We start from the raw sequence: 19,345 nt of genomic DNA, 5'->3' as shown, positions 1-19,345 counted from the left end.
GAGGAGAAACTGAAGAATAATGATCTAAAGTTTCCATGAATGATTGAAATAATCTCTACATGTATTTTTCTCACGTGGCATCATTAGCTTGAGTATTTCTCCATCTATTGGCAATACTATATCCATTATTCATTTTGTTAGGTTGTCTTTAATTATTTAAGTAATGCTAAAAAATGAGTTATTCGTTAAGTATTTACTTACACGAACTAAAAAATTCTGATATAATTACTGTATTCTATAGTAATGACTTTTCTGGTAAAAAAATAAAACCAAACTATCCGGTATTTACACCATTAATCTAATAATTTAAATCGTTCATATGATTATAGTTTACCTCAAATTCTGGTTTTCAAGATTATTGTTCTTATTACTACACACATTTAGTTGAAAATACAAAACTGAAAGATTAATTTAACCAATTAAACTGCTGTTATACCATGCTCTTAGGTATCATGATAAAATTATCAAATTTCATCACATATTATAAAATCACTTTTTATTGCTAATTTTACCAAAGTCATTATCAAAGCACTTCAATAAAAATTTAGCATTTCGGTGTTTACATAGAGCCAAAAAAACGGTAAATGTTACTAAATTTAAGTAGTTTTAATCTTACTTTTTTTTTCTCAGTGCAAATTCATTTTGTTAGAGTGTCTTTAATAATTTAAGTAATGTTATATAGCTAGTTATAAGTAAATTGTTTCTTTAGAAATCTGTATTTTTATTGGAATCAACTCAGTTACCAAGTAAATATTTAGATATTTTTTTTATCATTTCCAAAATGGATGTAGAAATTCTTAGTATAAGCTGTGTAATGGTAACAAAACTGTATAGATTATGTGATACAGTAACAACTTTGTGAATTTAATGATTTCATTGAGTTGCTTGAAACTACTTCATGTTAATAAACTTATTTAAAATCTTTAGAACTTTAAAAACAGAACTGTGATGGATTGGAAACAGGAACACTAAATCATAACGAATAGTTAACATTTTATTATTAACGTAAGGAGCAAGAACATGGTTTTTCTTTTCCAATACATATAGAATTTATTTTATAAGAAAATTAAAAGAGAAAAATTAATTAAAATTTTAGCTGTAAACAAAAGTTTTTAAATATTAGTTTTAAATTGACTACTGATTTTGTAAATTTAAAATTTCTGTAAATATTTAAAGTTATAAATTTCGTGCAAACAAATAATCTTACTTAACGTTGCTAATTTTCGAATCTTTAAAAAGTTAAATTTAATAATACGAAATGTGGTAAGTTAAAAAATGCCATTAACTTTACAACCAACTTAACTAAATGATAAAATAGATGTTCGATGTAATTCTTTTCTCTATTACCTGCAACAACATAACATTTCAAATATACCAAATGCATTGGTATTATATTCTAGGATAAAAATAATTACATTACAATAGATACCTATTGTTTCTGTCTAAAAACATTAGGCGAACTTTCACAAAAAAAAGCATGTTTGAAATTTACTTAGGTGATAAAATAAAATTGCATTTAATAGAAAGCCAAAAGAAAAATAAAGAAAGAAAAAAAACTGCTTTCTTGTATCTTTTTTAAATTTTTATTAATAATAGCAATAAGAATTTAGTAACGTGTTCCTTATAAAATAAAACTTACATTATGAACAAACAAACTCCTAAAACAGTTTCCTTTTTCAGAAATAACAAAAACTATTCAAGCACACCATGAAATATGATTCTATAGAGGATACGACACCAACCAACCAACCAGTTTCCTTTTTCAAAATTTCTATAATTTTTTTAACTTCAATTTTTGTTTTATTTACAAAACTTTACTTATCTTTGTTTAAAGGAAAAACTAATTTATTTTATATCAGTGCTTTTAGATAAACTACTGAACCAAATTAGCTGTAATTTTTCAAAGCGGAGCGCAAGTAAAAGTTAAATAAAAGTTTAGTAACTTAACGTTAGAAGTTAGTGGAGCGTAGTTCAATTATGAACAAAGTGAAAAATAAAGGTACATTTTGATCAAGCAACAATAATTAAAAATATAAATCCCTTGGAAAGCAGATGATGTAAAGCTCGATATAAATGCAAAATTGTATAAATGATTTAAGCAAAATTAAGTCGCTCAAAATAATATTTAAATAGCTTAAAAAAGTTATGATAGAAAAAAATCGCGAGGTAATGTAGCTTAAACGCAATACAATCTATTCTTTCATTTAGTCATTCAACTAAATAGCAAAAGTTTCCGCTTTGGCTCGTATGAATTAAAAGCCTTTCTTAATGAAGTTTTTGTTTTACCTTGCCTCACTGTGTTTGCGGGAACTATTAAAATATTATTCTTAGGATTATTTTAAATCGTTTCCTTTGTTATTTTGACTGAATGTAGTTCATAATAAATTGCTGTTACATGCTTGTTCAATTTTAATGTTGGTTGATGTTTTCGTAAAATATGATAAATCTTAGCAAACGAAACAAGTTATGCTTTAATTTAAGTATTTTAAAATATAAAAATTTTTCTTGTTTATTCGTAATTTTGAAAATTATTTTCGAATTTAATATAATGCATATTTATGTGCTTGGAACTGAAGTGAATACCCAAAGTTGTTCTTGTCTCAACCTATGACATTCTGTTCTATAGAGTAAGCATTCTGTTTTCGTTTTGCATCATTCTATTAGACACATGATGGCTCAAGGAATAGAGCATTCGCTTTCCAATAAGTTGAACCGGGTTCAAATTTTAGCGATGGTTGGTAGATACGAATTCCGCATCCGACTCGCACCGACCACAGTGCTAACGGGAAATATTCTCAGTAGTAGACGGATAATGGGTTAGAGTCCCCTTCCCATCAGGCTAACCGCGGGAGGACGTTCACGTAGTCTTCCTCTTCATGAAACGCAAATGCGAGTTAGTTGCATCGAAAATTCCTCCAGGAAGGGAAATTTCTCCCAATACTTGATCCAGGAGTTCCCTTGGCTTCTGAATTGGGTTCAAAATTACAAGGCTATGGAATTGAACATTAGTAGGCGTAAACCTATAAACTGGGTTGACTGTTCAACGACGGTTATAAAATGAAAAATAAAATAAAATTTATTGAAAAAAAAAGAGTTGAGTTTGAGCTCACTTTTTATGTCCAAAGACTTTCAATCAGAATTAACCGAAGCCCGAGTAACTAGAACCCAAACTACCACCAAAGACCTGTTAGGGACACTTATGAACTAATTGATGAAAAACATAACCATTTTCAGCTTTTTCTTCATAGCTGAGTTTCAAGAACTGTGTCGTTAGTTTTGAACGTGGAATAAGTCCATTTGGTTTGTTCTAAGAATTTGGTATGTTCTGGATTGGGTTCAAAATTATAAGGCTTCGGAATTGAACATTATTAGTCGTAAACCCAAAAACTGTGTTAACTATTCAACGACGGTTATAAAAAAATTAAAACAAAATCTATTAGAAAAAATATGAGGGTTGAGTTCGAGCTCACTTTTTGTGACCAAAGACTTTCAATCAGAATTGACCCGAGCCCAAATAACAAATAAAATATAATTGATGAAAAATATAACCATTTTCAGCTCTTTCTTCGAAACAAAGTTTCAAAAACTGTGTCGTTAGTTTCGAAAGTGGGATAAGTCCATTTATTTCGCTCTAAGAATTTAATTTTTATTTATTTATTTTTGAATGATTTAAATATTCATTGTTACATTTTAATGTTTAATCAAATTATAGAGTACAAAATATCACTCAAATTGATTAACCTTTTCACCAATATTTTTAAATTTATTAAAAGCTTCAGATTTATACCTCTTTCCAAAATGAACTAATTCCACATTCAAAAATAATTGCATAGATACTTCTTACTAATGAAACTTACGTCATTATCTGAATATCTATCAGAGTTTTCTCGAATTCCGTTCAAAAGCTTCCCGGTGTCTTCAGTTGTTTTTATCAGTTCCCGAAGAACATCTTTTTTTCCAGCAAGTGGTGTTTCTTCTGGGCGGGTAGGAAACCGTTTATTGCGGTATTCATGCAACCAGTGTGTCTCAGGATCTGATTCAGGCGTCTCATTTTCATCTTCTTCAGATTGTCGTTCCGAAAATATTGGGGGAGTGAATAATTCTTCAGCGAACATAGTCCCGTCTGAGTCTTTCCTGTTCGGTTTAAATCTAAAGATACAAGTAATAAAACATCATTAAGCAAAATTTATTTCTTACAATCAATACAAATGAACAGCCTGGGTAAATATAATCTTAAGTCCTATTATCAAAAGAGAGCTTAATATGTGCAATGAAATGTTTAGCAGTATTTTACTGTTTATTTTCAACGGGAATTACAGGAGCGTGTAAATTATCAAGAAAAAAATGCAAATGAATGGTTTGATGTAAAAAGTCACGATTAGAAAAGCGAGTAACTCTATATTGTTCTAACTACGTTCAATGAGTTTGTTCATATCTTAGAATTTTATATTAAAAATTAAATGATTAAATATACTAAAGAAACTAACTCACGCTTTCAGGAAAATTATCGTTAAGAAAAAGAGTATGAAAATTGAAGGAAAAAAAGAACATTAATCGTGCAAAATATATATATTTTTTTTAAACTCTTGGCCCGTTTTGTATTAATCAGAATGCCGGATTTTTTCAAGATTCCTTCTTTTTACAGTAGCGTCCATATGTTTACGCCACCTATTTAAAATGCCTGGCCAATAATATCACGAAGTATTATATTGTGAAAAAACCGCAAAAGCGATGAGAGAAGCTTTTTTTTTCTCTTACAGAAGTGTTACTGTTAATGCATTTATGCCTGTTAAATTCATTTCAAGCCATTAAAAACAAAAATAAAATCTTGCTTAGCTCCAGCAATGATTTAGGGGTCTCAGATAGGTTGAGGTTTACATAAAAACAAAATATTTTATCATTTTTCGACAACAAATCGTTCTTTTTAAGACAGCATTAGTATTCGATTCTTTTTTAAAATACTAGAAGACTCCCCTCAGCAACCCTTATGGTTTCTTCTCATTCATTTTTTTTCAAATCTTAAAAGTCGCTAAAAAAAGATAATTTTGTTTATAAGTTATATAATTATTATAATTTTATCAAAATACATTTTATTAATATGCAAATACATTTTATTAATATGTAAATACATTTTGCTTATTAGTAAATTGTAACGAAATGAAAGGATATTTGGGTTTGAAAACAAATAAACTGTACTTGAAAAATATTTAAACTTAGGAATACAGAATAAGTGACACAAAAAGACGTAATTTTTGTTTTTATTAATATCTATTAATAACCTAATATCCTATAATAGTTCGCATTGAAATCAACTTCTTATCTCTTTTCAGTCTTTACATTATTTTATAAATTTTGATATAAATGTTACGATTTATATCTAACAGGGCCTAATTCATGCTTTTGTTACTTTTGACCTAATCAAGAACGAGTTTATACAGCAAAACTCGCGAGATAAATAAGTTTCTGTTACAATGCGTAAAATATTATTAAAAACTACATTTTACAAAGCTATTATTTAAAAAAAAATAATAAGAAAGAAATAATTAAAGTTGACATAACTTTCTAACAAATTCGAAGTTAAGTCTCATTAAACTATTATTCCAAATGGTCCTGTCAACACATTAAATTTTAACATAGTAATTTCCTTCCAGCAAGCGCAATATATATATATATATATATATATATATATTACTACAAGTTAAAATGTTAATAATTCTCTAACTAATTATCGAATCGCTATTTTCTTATGCAATTGAGATCCTTGTGCATTTCCTGTACACTTTTCATTATTTCAAGTTTCTAAGTCTCATAATGTTTCTCCGGAAAAGTAAAATAAAGCGTAAACAAACAAAAAATAATAAGAAAAAATTCACAAAAAGCAAACAAACAAATAAACAAAAAGCACGTAAGATAGCAATATTTTTTAAACTACTTCAAATTTCAACAAAAGTTTGATTTAAAGTCGTAAATAATTTTTGGCCCCTACAGCATGCTTAATTTCAACATTGTAGTTGCATTTCTGCTAGCTGTAGAAAGGCAATCGTTTTTTTTTCTTTCAACCATGTTCAATAGTTAATAATTCTAATTATCTGAAGATAATTTTGAATTTCTGTAAATTTTACAGACGAATAAATATATTTTATAAACTTATAATTTTATAGTTATGTGCAAATATTTTCGATTGAAAAGTTTTAAAAAGTTCTCGAAATATGGTGAAATTTGCAAAATGTAAAATTAACATTAAGAGGTGAAAACTTTAGATCGCTTTCCTGATGGAACCATACATCCTAGATTCGAGCTGCCAACTACGCCTTGGGAGGGTGAAATCTGAATCTGTCGAAAGAAAAGTCAATTTATTCAGTGAAAGTACGGATTATATCAAAAGTTATTCAGAGTAGTCCGTATTTTCTTCTTCTTTTTTGTGCATTCAGCGTGCGAAAAACTGAAAATAGCAAAAAACAGAGATTTTTGCATAAATTTTGAGATTATTAACTGCCTTTGCCAAATTTAGGAAATAGGAATTTTTCAAGCAATTAATAGAAGCACTTAAGTTCACTAACAGTTAAAAGTTAAGGATTTGTTTACATACAATACAGTTACGCACTTTTTAACTTAAAACTTTTGTAACTTTTAAAGTGATTTTCTAGTTAGCTCCAAGTTATGGCTTTTAACTTGAAGTTCTCTATTTTACCCATCTTGACTTTATGTTTTACGACATATCATAATCAAGATACTACAGGCTGTACCGTGATGAGCATCGTTGGTATGTATAATTAGAACTCGTGACAAGAATGTATAATAATTAGAATAATATATGCTTATCTCAAATAATATTTAAGTGGGGAAAATATTAAAACTTTTTTTTTTAATTTAAAGCACATTTATTACGGAAAACAAATATAAATAATCTTAATTTAATTGTAAGAGGAAACGAGTGGAGTCTGTTTCGAAATGACTTCAAGTTTCGTTAGGCAATTCAATAAATTTTGATTTCTTTAATTTTTCCTTCATTATTAGTAATTCGATATACTTCAAATGCTATTTTTTTTCCTTCGCTTTAATGTAACCTAGTTTGAGACCTGAAATGTTTATACATTTTAACTTCATTTGATGTATTCTTAAAATACTTATTAGAAATGTATTTTTATATGCCCCATCTGTAGTTAATAAATATATACATATTATTAACACAAAAATTATTCTTAAATATTATTGAATAAAACTTACTTAATAAAAGCTAATTCTTCAGGATCAGGTGTTTCAATGTCCAGTAGTATATCAGGTGGCTTTAAAAAATTTTAAAAAATGACATAAATAAAGTTTTAAAAATCAAATATGAAAAAAGTTTTGGCTTAAAATATTATTATATGTCAATATTATTATTAATAATTATTATATAATAACTTCATAAACCTGTTATTTAAAGTGCTCAGTATAAATTTTTAACTTCATGATTTAATTTAAATATACTCTCATGAAGAGAGATGTTCATGCGGAGTAATATGTAATAACCGATCTTAATTTATATTTTTCGATTGCTCTTGTAAATAAGAATCTAGATTCTTTTATAAGCGTATTGTGTTAAATAAATGAACTTGGGGACTGGTTCAGCAGACTCACCATCTCACCAAACGCTCAGTAGTGAGAAAGTGGCGGATTCGAATCCCTCCGTAACCGTGGCTGCATCTTTGTAAATTCTTTCTCTAACTTGTACGATTTGTTCCTCAACTTGATAAGGGCTTATAAGCTTTAATGAGTACACAAGCCTCAATATTTATGAGAGAAAAATAAAAAGAAATACAAAAAATACTGAATTTGAAAAAAAGTATTGAACTGGCACTCGAATTTAAATGAAGAATCTCGGATCGGAAAGGTGATCTCGGAATTCAAGTCTAAAGAAGCATCTGGGGTCTCGGGTACTTACTCAGGCCCTTTCCTTCTTTTGTAGCCTGATAACCGACGCTCGAAGACGAGGACAGTTACCAAGTACCCTCTTTCCCCTCGCAGGATGATCAAAGTGGTTACAAATCGGTTCACTGACTACCGTCAAGTCAGTGATGACTTCGGTGATCTACAGAAAACCGCGTTTAATGATCAGTTCTGTAAATTAATTATCAATTCTGAAAGGTAAGCATATGTTTAAAGAAAACTTCCGGTTTGATTGTAGAACAAATACTCAAATTTCAATGCAAAATATCCCAGTTCCGAAACTTAAGTTATTGTTATATCCAAACAAATCGTAGAAAGGATGCGAGATTTTCCACCATGGAGACGGTAAGCTTTGTTTTAATTTTTAAAGCATCATTTGAAGTGCAAATTTATTTTATTTAGCATAAACTTTTGATGATTTAGTAAGTTTTACTAACACTATTCACTCATTTTTAAATGCTTCTACATTCAAAAAATATACATATTATTCAGTTTTCAGTAAAACTTGCTTTTATTTTACCTTTAGATAGGTGGTATTTTAAATAATCTAATCAGCATAGTAAATTAATAAAATATCTAAAAGAATTAAAGTGGAATCAATTTCGATTGTAAAGTTCGAAATAAATTTTGTATCTTTAATTCATTTGCTAAAATTTTAACCAATAGCATGAAAATTTATTAGGAAAAAATACTTTATGACGAATATAATATGATTTTAATGTCTTCTAAAAATATTTTTTGGGGGGAGAAAATCAATTTATTTAAAACAAAAACCAATTTTTTCGAAGTGAAATTTTTTTAAAAGTTTACTGTACTATAAGCCTAGCCATAATAGATGGCACAAAATTTGACTCATAAAATAGTAGATAATTATTTTTACTCAATAATTATTATTACAAATTTAAATTATTAAATATTAAAATATTTAATAATTTAAATTACTTTTTTTTCTTCGAGATTTACTTTCTCGTAACAGACGGTAAACGAAAAATGATTTTTATTACTATTGTTTTATGACTTGTACATGATGGCAAGGTATTTAAATGATTAAGTAAAAAAAACTAATAAATTTAGCAATAAAAAGCGTTACTTGGCAAAACTATTAGAAAATTATGTAAAAAGACTGTCGTAGCCTTATTAATGCTTAAAATTAGCTTTGTCGCGAATATAGGTTCACAACTTTCATTTTAAGTCAAAATAATAGTTAATTATTGTTATTAAAATAACTTCGGTAGTAATATAATTTAGTTAAATTCGCTTGATACATCAGTTGAAATGCATTAATTATGTTTTGAAGGCTTACTAATGTTGTACCTTAAATTAAAGCATAAATGTGATGTTTTACTAATGTTGTACCTTAAATTAAAGCATAAATGTGATGTTTATGTTCTTATATGAAGAATATGTTGGTTAGAAACCTGTCAAATACTTGCAATGATAAAGACTTTCATTAGTCAAATAGTAATTAGAAGAAGTTTAATTTTGAGATTAATTTTGAATTAGCCTTCATGAGAGATGGTAGCGGTCTCTCTTATTAGTAAGATCCTTTTTCTTCATTATGAAAAATTGGCAGCTTTATTGACTTAAAATATTTTTCGTATCTTGTATAAGTTGTTCAATTTCTCATTAGGCATAACTTTTTTTTAATGTAATTTAAGGAACCTAAAAACTGGTTATATAAATCAAATAAACTATCATTTAAGATTTCAAGATTCCATTTAAATTAAGTTAGTCTTTATTTGTTTTTGAATGAAATATTGAGATTATATCTCTTTTTAATATGAAAAGGATTGATATTTTATTAATATTTTTTGTAAATATTTTTCTTGAATTATAAATTACGTTTTAATTGTTGTATCAGTGTGTTGTACTTACCACATCTGGTAGAGTGAACTGCATGATTCGAGAACACAGCCCAGGATCATAAAATATTTTATGTCGACTGGAATATAGGATATTTTGAACAACACATTGTGTATATTCATGTCTCCAACGATAACCTCCAGCAAAAAGTCGTGTGAACTCCTTTTCTAATAGATGTATTGTGTCAGATTTCAAAAAGTGGTGATATTGATCATTGTCGTCACCAAAAGCAAATTGGCATAGTCCAAAAGCATTGTCTGGAATTCACAAAAAAATTGCCTGTAATTCATATAAAATTGGTAATTTATATTAATTATTTAATACGTAAATGCAACAGAAAAACAAAATAAAATAAAAATGTCGTAAGAAAACTAACATTTACAAATCTATATTCAAGTTATCTTTTGTGAAAAGGAAAGAAAAATTTAAAATTCGTTTTTTAAATAGAAGATGTGCTAATAATTGCTAAGAATTTGAACTCCATGAAACTAGATTAAATTTTATAATTTTATTGTACTAATCACCAAAAATGGTGCTCACTACTTTACACAAAAAATAATGTAATAAATATTCGCGGTGCTGGTGTTTTCTAACAGCGTTTTGTTTTACAGTATATATATAGAACCAGGTAAATCACTTACCTTTTTTAAGGGAATTAATGAATCAGAGAAAATAACATAAATTGGTTGCATCAATATAGGCATGTTTAATGTAACAGAATTGTTTTTGCCTTCACTTTAATCTTAACAAACTAATCCACAGTAGTTTTTAGTATACTTGCATGATTTCTATTCGAAATTATCAGTTTTAAATAAAATAAGGGAAAGAATTATTAGTCCCGGTTTCTAATATATTGGTAATAAAATAGTTTGGATATGATATCCCTTTTTTTCGTATTCTCTGTACAGCCTCTCTGTCCTTCAATGCCCTTAATAAAGATGAAATAATTTAACTTCTTCTATTTATTATTATTTGTAAACATTTCCCATGATTTTATGTTACTAAACTAAGCGAAATTAGTTTGTCGTAGCTCATCCCATCAGAATTGAGATTAACAGTATTTTGCATCACTTAGCAGGACGTTAATACACATGGTCAACTCATGATAGCCAAAATTTTTCCTCTACCAATTTTTTCTGGACCATATCCCTTTCAAGGGGCAAAATTATCAATTTAATGCTTTATAATTATTTTTCAATACATTGGGTACTTATGATATGCACCTTCAACACAACAAATACAACATTTAGCAGTGGCAGCAAACCAAATCCGAATTAAAAAGAAAAAAAACCACAGAATTTATGTTAACAGTAAAACAGTAATTATGTGTTCAGAATAAAAAAAAGAATCGATTTGATAAGGACCTAAGAGCATGACTATTTCTCATTCTGATCTTTAACTTACAGTTTATAATATTTATACTTAGTAGTGTAATCATTCTAATTCATTAAAATATTAATATACTATCTTTGCAACAATTGGAAAAAATATTTTTTGAAACAATAGAAAACCTGTTGTAGAACTCTTATCAAAACAGCTCCATTTAAAACAAACCAGTAGTTCATAGTACCATAATAATTAAGCGTCATCTGTGTAGTACGATTTTCTATGGTTCCCTTAAACGAATTTCGAAAATACATAGCTTATTTTTTATTACAGCGCATAGCTTTTTTTTTTAAATTTCAGTTGATCCATACTACCAACCTTAGTTAAACGTTGTCGTCAATAATAGTACGACAATTTTTAACGTTTCCTCTTAACGAATAAGTACCTTTTCTCTATTAATGTTATCTTTTAGTACATTGCCTATTTCTTTGATTTCAATATGCATATATTACCTAAACTAATCAAGAGATGTTGGCGTTAATAATAGTATGGCGATTTTTTGCGTTTCTCTTTAACGAATTAGTACCACTTTTCCATTAATTTTGCTTTTGAATACATAACTATTTTTTTTTTTTGCATTTCCATTACCCTTGAGTTTAAGTAATTACTTTTTTAGAAACACGTTTCAAAAGAATAACTATAAAAAAAATACGTGGTAGTAAATAACTTTAAAAATACAAAATTTCGCTACGTTGTACTCGCGTTCTACAACAAACTCAATAATATGCAATAGTTAAGCTCTTTACTCTAAATATCTGAATTGATTTTATGAATTCAATCCATCATAATTTTACACGCATAATTAATGATTTAAAATGTATATCTTTACTTTTTAAAGTAAGTAAAAACTATTGATTTTTTTGTATAGAAAATTATCCTTTATCAATACTTATTCCTAATAAAATCTTAATTCCTTATTTATACTTACATTTTTCGGTAAATAAAATAAAACTATTACTAACTAAACAATTTTCGTGAGACATTATACCAGGAAACAAGCACTTAAAACTCATCAATACATAAGAAATCCTACGTCAACAATTCCTTTAATTTTCTGAAAATGTCCCCTCACTATAAAGATGAAAGAATCCAGAATCAGTATTTTAAATGAACTTCAATTGTTGACGCATTATTTTACTAATGAACCACAACTACTGAGAAACATTAAAAAAAAAAGATTCTTGTAGAGAGTTCGTCTAACTGCACTTTCTGAAAAAACGATTCAGAGTTCTTTTCCCTTTCAGAATTAATCTATTGATCGTGTTTCGTTTGAAGTAATGGTGTATAATAGGGTATTACTACCCTCAAAAGACTACAAATGATGAGTAATCCGCAGTAAGATAGGTCTTAAATAAATGTCTTGACTTTAATCGTATGATGGCACTCTGTATTTCTAGCCATTCTAGCCACAAACAACTTATTAACTTCATTTGTTCGGAGGATTCCATAAAAAATAATGGAATAAAGATCTGGCTTCTGATCAAGAAAAAAGACCTTTTAAAAATTAAAATACTTAATTTTTATCACACATTTAAAAGAAATTAAAAGATTTTCACAGATGTAGTTACATTATAATTTTATTCAATAATATGTATAAAAATAACTAAAATTTATTATGTGAAATGCAAAAAAGTTCAGAAATTATTTTTCTTAAACTTGTTTTTGCCTGAAATATTTATCAAAAATGAAAATATTCCTTTTGGAATGTGTAAACAGTATTTTTGTATTGCTTTTTCAAAAAAGTTAAGTACAAAAAATACTTTGAAAAGCGTATTTTAAGTAAGTTTGAGTATTTTATGAATGATTAAAGTCATTCAAAACGAAGCATAAAAAATAGTTACTTTAAATATTTAAAAGCTATTCAATTTTAATTGGTGTTTTCTTTAAAATATACTTTTTCAATTGCATGAAAAGATTTAGCTCACATAATTCTAGGCTCAGAGGGTACCAAAACATGCATTTTTTGTTCAGGAATGAACAATTTAAAGTGGCGGGATAAGGCATAAACGCAAAAATGAGAGGAAAAATATGTATATTTTCAAAACTAACTGTAAGTGTTTATTTGCAGAATTACAGCATTCACAATAAATGTTCAAAATTGAGACAGCCGATAATGTTGCATGCTTGATAGCGTCGTAGAAGAGATTGCTGAACATGTTGAAAAGTGGCAGAGGTTTCAAGCATGCTTGAAGTTGCAATGGATACTGGTGCTTCGATTTCATTTGATTTCCATACACTGAGAAAACAAAAGTAGGGTCAAAGGTACCAGAATGAGGAAAAACATAATGTTTTCGGCGGGTTATAGAAAAAAATTTACGGTATTTTTCACAGTGGCTTTTTGGAAATAACTCTTAGTAAAATTTTTAAAAAAAATGTGGTTTTATTATTATGCTGATTGGTAGTAAATTTGGTAAAATTAATATCTAAAGGAAATTCTTACCAAAAAGAGCCGGTAATTTTAACAGTTTTACCATATCAATTAATATAAATAATGTAGTCACTTGTTAATTTTATTTTAGTCATTTAATTTTTTAACTATATAGGCTATAAGCTAAAACTATAAAATATGATTATTTGCAATCATAGAAATGCTTGATTAAGGCTAAACCAGGTCAGGCTAGTCCAATAATCTAAATTGGAAGCGTGGATTCGAATACCGCTAAAACTCCATATATAAGTATGTATATATATATATATATATATATATATATATATATATATATATATATATATATATATATATATATATATATATATATATATGTTTCTTTGCATTTATTTATTGGTAAACAAGCACATACAGACTTGTGTCTTCATTATAAAATTTGTCCTATAAGCTTTTGTCAAGCAAAAGAACAGACATCACGAAGAGATATTTCTGATTACGGAGGGAATTGAACATGTGACCTCCATGCTTCAAAGTGTTTTATGGAAGGACAATAACCTTCGATCACGGTATCATTATTACTGTTTAATGTTTGCTTAAAGTTAGTATTAGCAATAAAAGCGAGGGACCAAACTCACCGAGGTGTTTTGTCATTCCGCTAAGCACTGAGAAGCATTGGAGGTAGCAAAATTGAATTCTACATATATTTGGATTTAATTCACCCTTTTTTTCGAAATTGAATGAAATTATTTGGAATTAAAAAGTATAATGAAGATTCTACAAACACACAACTAGATGCGAAAAGGACTAGCCACAACTTTACCCCCTACTAAAAGAAGAACACTTCTAACATACAGTTTATTTTTATATGAAAAATAGTATATTTATGTGAGTTAGTTTGAGACAAATATTTTCGACAAGTGATGTCAGAGATATGTTAACTTTGGTTTCACAGGAACATAATTCTAGCACCAAATTTTAATTTAAATGTAATTTGTATTTCCCACTGATACAAATATTGTAAAGTAAACCTTTTTTTCTTCGAATTCTCATTTTACCGAATTTCAGCTATTTCTTTCATTTTTAAACCGTAAGATTTTCATATCCATTTTGACATGTCGTCTTTTTAATAGGTAATACACATTTAAAATTTACTGTGAAAATGAACGCGTAGTTCTTAAAAATTTGCGTTTTGAATAAATATGAAAGCATGAAATCCTAAATCCCTCAATGTAATCCCGAAAGCGGGAGAACAACTTCGGATCTCGAGCGCAAAAGAAACAATTCCTCTGAGTCAATCGAATCCCAATGGAGTACAATGGGAGAATTCGAAGCAGAAGTGCATTCCCATAAAGGGTTTTCCAGGGACTAATTACTGGTTAACCCTGTCTTTCCGTAATGATTTTGCTTTTGTAAACCTTAATCCCTTTTATATTTTCACCCCTTTCCCCCGAGCCATTGTTTCTGGTTTGAAAGATTATATCAATTATTTAAAGATTATATCTTGAGAGTCAAGGTGGTGCATCTGTCTTTCAGATATTTCTCCTTTTAAGAGAGAATCCCCAGGGCTTTTCTTCTCTCTGTATTTGCCGTGCAAAATGAAATTTTGAATTTGTAACCCCTTTGATTGCAAGTTTTACATTTCTTAACACTTTATTCTTGTAAATGCCAGAGCGGAAGCCAGATTTAGATGCATAATATAATTTGTATCAGTTTGGAGGCATTAATACCTTTACAATTAGTAAAGTCTTACTAGAAGATAAAGGTTTATTTTTATTCATGATTCCTCCCAGAAAGCACGGCATTCAATTAAACGCGATACTCGGATTATGTTGAACTTAAACTGAAACACTTAAAATTCTCTACACTGAATACAAATTTGAAGCATCATTAAAGTTACGTCAAAACTGCCAACTTTATTTGTTCTATTTGTCTGTAGTATCAATATCAGGGAAATGGTAAATGTGAAATTATAAATTTTAAGAAACAGTAAATTTGACACAAGTTTTAAAAAAATCATACTTATACAGAAAGATTACGCACCTCGTATATATTAATTCGTATTTCTAGAATATTAATTATTCATGAATTTAAAGGGATATTTTCCTAAAATGGAAAAATTTGAATCCACAAAAAAGTGTTTTTTTAAATAATTTTAATTAAAACTTTAACTTATTCATTTGGAATAGTATAAATATTAAAGCTGCGTGAAATAAAATTTTATTTTCGAATTTATTGTAACCGTGATAAGGAATACGCCGAATTCGCAACCTGTCTATTCTATCTAAATTAGACAAACTGGCCTTGCGAATGTGATAGATGCATCAAAGGGATTCTTAAATTCAGATTGAGAGAAATATATTAATTATGTCAAAAAACTCAATCAACTTAAGTATATTGATTTAAGTTTTATTTTTATAATCATCTTTACAGAGTCATGGGGGTCAGGATATAAAGCACTCGCCATTAGACGAACGCAGTAATGGATATTACGATAACGCACCGACCACGGTGTTGACGTAAAATATCCTGAGTGACAGACGGATGATGGACGGCGGACACCTTGACGTCAAATTAACCGTGGGAGGTTTTCGAGCTTTTCCTCTCCATGTAATGCATATTCGGTTTAGTTCTATCAAAAAGTCCTTTACGAAGGCAAAAATTCTCTTAGTATTTAATCCAGGAGTTCCCTTGTCTTCTGGATTGGTTCAAAATTATAAGGCTGCAGAGGTGAACACTATTAGTCGTAAACTCAAAAATTGGATCTGCAATTCAACAATATTTTTAAAATAAAATTATAAAATATCATTTTTTTAAGAGTCTCCGTGGCTCAATGGTTAGAGTGTTTGCCTCCCAATGAGGTAACAAAGGTTTGAATCTCAGTCGTGACTGGATGATTAAATTTCTGCTCCCGGATTGCACTGACCAAAATGCTGATGTAAAATATCCTCAGTGGTAGGCGAATCGTTTGTTAGAATCCCATTGCCATCGAGCTAATAATTGAAAGTATTCGTGGTTTTCTTCTCAATGTAAAGCTAATGCGGGTTAGATCTGTCAACGAGTTCTCCATGAAGGCTGGTTTGTCCCAATGCTGGATTTAGAAGTTTCCTTATTTGCAGGGTTGAGTTATGGAGTTGAACACTGATATTCATAAACTCAGAATTGGGTCTGGGTTCAACACCGGATTTAAACTAAAAAATACAATATCCACTTTACAAGATTTTGATCTTTCATAAATACATAACCAGGAACTTTATAAATGTCCTTGTGTACTCATGTGACATCAGAAAAGATGGATCGAATGAAATATTTTAGAAAGAATTCTTCATTAAATATTCAATTATTGATTAATTATTAGTTCATTATTTTTTTATAAAATGAAATTCTTTATTAAATAATATTCTTTAATAAATGAAATTCTTTATTAATTGAATTTTGCAATTTTTTAGAAAGAACGGATCGAATGAAATTTGTAATGACTTTTAAACAATTGTCACATTCTTTCGAGGTGTAGTTTGAGTACAATAAACAAATTAATTGTTCAAAATTAATTTTTTCACAATATCTTTTTTAACATAATTATCGATTAAGGCAGTGATATATAATATATATATATATATACATATATACATATATATATATATATATAATATATATATATATATACATATATACATATATATATATATATATAATATATATATATATATATATACATATATACATATATATATATATATAATATATATATATATATATATATATATATATATATATATATATATATATATATATATATATATATATATATATATATATATATATATATATATATATATATATATATATATATATATATATATATATATATATTAAAAAAATGGTTCAATTTCTTCAGCGCATGCGCAGTATAAAAGTACTACTTTAAATACTTATTCATATATTGCACAGTTTAAACAAAATGTTTTTCAAATTCAAAAAAAAAATTACAATTAATTTTAATTTGCTCCAAAAAGTTTGTTTAATTTTATTGAAAATTTTTAAAAATTTTAGCAAAAAGGCACAAAATCGAAAAGCTAATTTTTAAAAAAAATGTAAAGCATGCCTTAACTTGTGTAAAAACAAAATGGACTAACTACTGCCAAGAAACAGTTTTGAATTAAAACAAACATATATCTTTTAAAAATTGTGAAGAAATTTGATACCTACAAATTTTAAGAAAAAAATTTAATTTTATTCCATTATTTGAAGCAAATTTAAAATGTATGTTAATGAGAAAAAAATTTTTTTTTGCATTTTTCAGATAATAATGCAAGAATATTTATAAATCGAAAATGGTGGTTGATAAGTAATAAAAAAAAAACAATAAATTTATAAAAGGATTCCTTAAAATACTTAACTGCTTTTGTTTGTATTGTGTAAAATAACCAAAAAACAGCCAACCTAATTTAAAGAAGTTTACATTTTAACAAAAGGCTTAGTTAATTAAAAAAAAAACTCAAAATATTTTGCAATTCTTCATCCACAAATCGCATGTGGTAAAGAAAATTAGAAATATGAGCTCTCATTCTCTTATTCTTATTTTTTAACTTATTCGCTTTTAATTTTTCTACATTAATAACAGATACATAAAAATATAAAACTTAAGATTTTTAATGCACCAGCATTCCCCGCCGTTTCCTTTGTTTGATTAATGAGAAACGATTTCTTTGGAACGGTGATGACGTCATTCCGCATGTGGATCACAGTAACAAGCCAAAATAAACTCGCCAAAATATTTCAGACTTAATCTCCTTTTTTTAAAAAATTTGGAATTTTCAATTAAACATCTCGCAAGAGTCATATTCACATCGATTTAGAGTTAACTGGAAACAGATTGTTCCCGAACTAATTAGAATTTCTGTTGCCTCGCTGGGGAAAGAGGCTTAGGCTTATTTGCGGGAAAAAATAATGAGGGTTGAGTTAAGAAGGTACGTCTCTCCTCTTGGCCAAATGGCTAAATTCAAGCAAAATTAACAGAGGAGATTACGATGCACGTTTTGAAAAATCGAAATATTTAAAAAATGATGCGTTGTTACCAAGTCGCCCCTTGAGGAGAGAAGCTTTAAAGAGACGAGAAGAGGGAGAAAAAAAAATATCAGAACATTTTGTTCCTTGTGTTAAACGGAAAAATAAATACTAGGATTTCTAAGAATAAGATAAACAAGTCTTTGCGATTATATATATATATAAGTAAAACACGTTAACGCTTGGGGCTTAAAAGAATATTGTGAATGATATAAATAAGAAAACACGATCTGTATGCAATTGATAATTGGATGAAGAAAAAAAACATATTCTCTACATATTAAATGAAAAACAATTGAATTCTTATAAAATAATGAAATATAAAAATATGGTGGACTATTTTTAATATGAAAGTCATTAATAATACTACTCATAATGTGAAACCATTCTGCATATTTTTTTATTACTTTAAGAAGTAAATTTAAATGGTTATTTAAACACCTGATATGAGGTCATGTTGACCCCATAGATATCTTCAATATCAATACAATAAATTGCTTGAAATGTAAGTTATTGATAAAATACATGCAAAAATAGTTTTAAAGAAAAGGGCGAGGTGTAACTTCCGCAATATTATGAATATTTAAAAGATAATGAACACTCGAAAAGAAAATAATACAATAGCATTTTATAAGAATACTAGGTTGTCCACCACTCTGTGCTCGCTGCAATCTCCAACCTCAGGAACTGCTTCTTCACTTCTTTTTGGATTGT

The 19,345-nt window shown here is 27.9% G+C and overlaps 1 protein-coding gene across 1 annotated transcript in view; it reads right to left on the bottom strand.

The window, feature by feature from the left end:
- IA-2 (tyrosine phosphatase IA-2) overlaps nucleotides 1–19,345 on the bottom strand; it is a 357,746-nt gene that overhangs the window by 201,635 nt on the left and 136,766 nt on the right. The window contains exons 3-5 of the mRNA XM_087157386.1: nucleotides 9,805–10,049; nucleotides 7,228–7,286; nucleotides 3,858–4,149 (exon numbers count right to left, since the gene is read on the bottom strand). Of these exons, the coding sequence (XP_087013512.1) occupies nucleotides 3,858–4,149; nucleotides 7,228–7,286; nucleotides 9,805–10,049 (596 nt within the window). The remainder of the gene's footprint in view (nucleotides 1–3,857; nucleotides 4,150–7,227; nucleotides 7,287–9,804; nucleotides 10,050–19,345) is intronic.

This window comes from Parasteatoda tepidariorum, chromosome 2 (assembly GCF_982258835.1).
Source record: "Parasteatoda tepidariorum strain Cologne lab strain chromosome 2, Ptep-v5.0, whole genome shotgun sequence".
NCBI lineage: Eukaryota > Metazoa > Arthropoda > Arachnida > Araneae > Theridiidae > Parasteatoda > Parasteatoda tepidariorum.
Note: the sequence above shows the minus strand (reverse complement) of the source record. Positions and strands in the feature narration are given on the sequence as shown.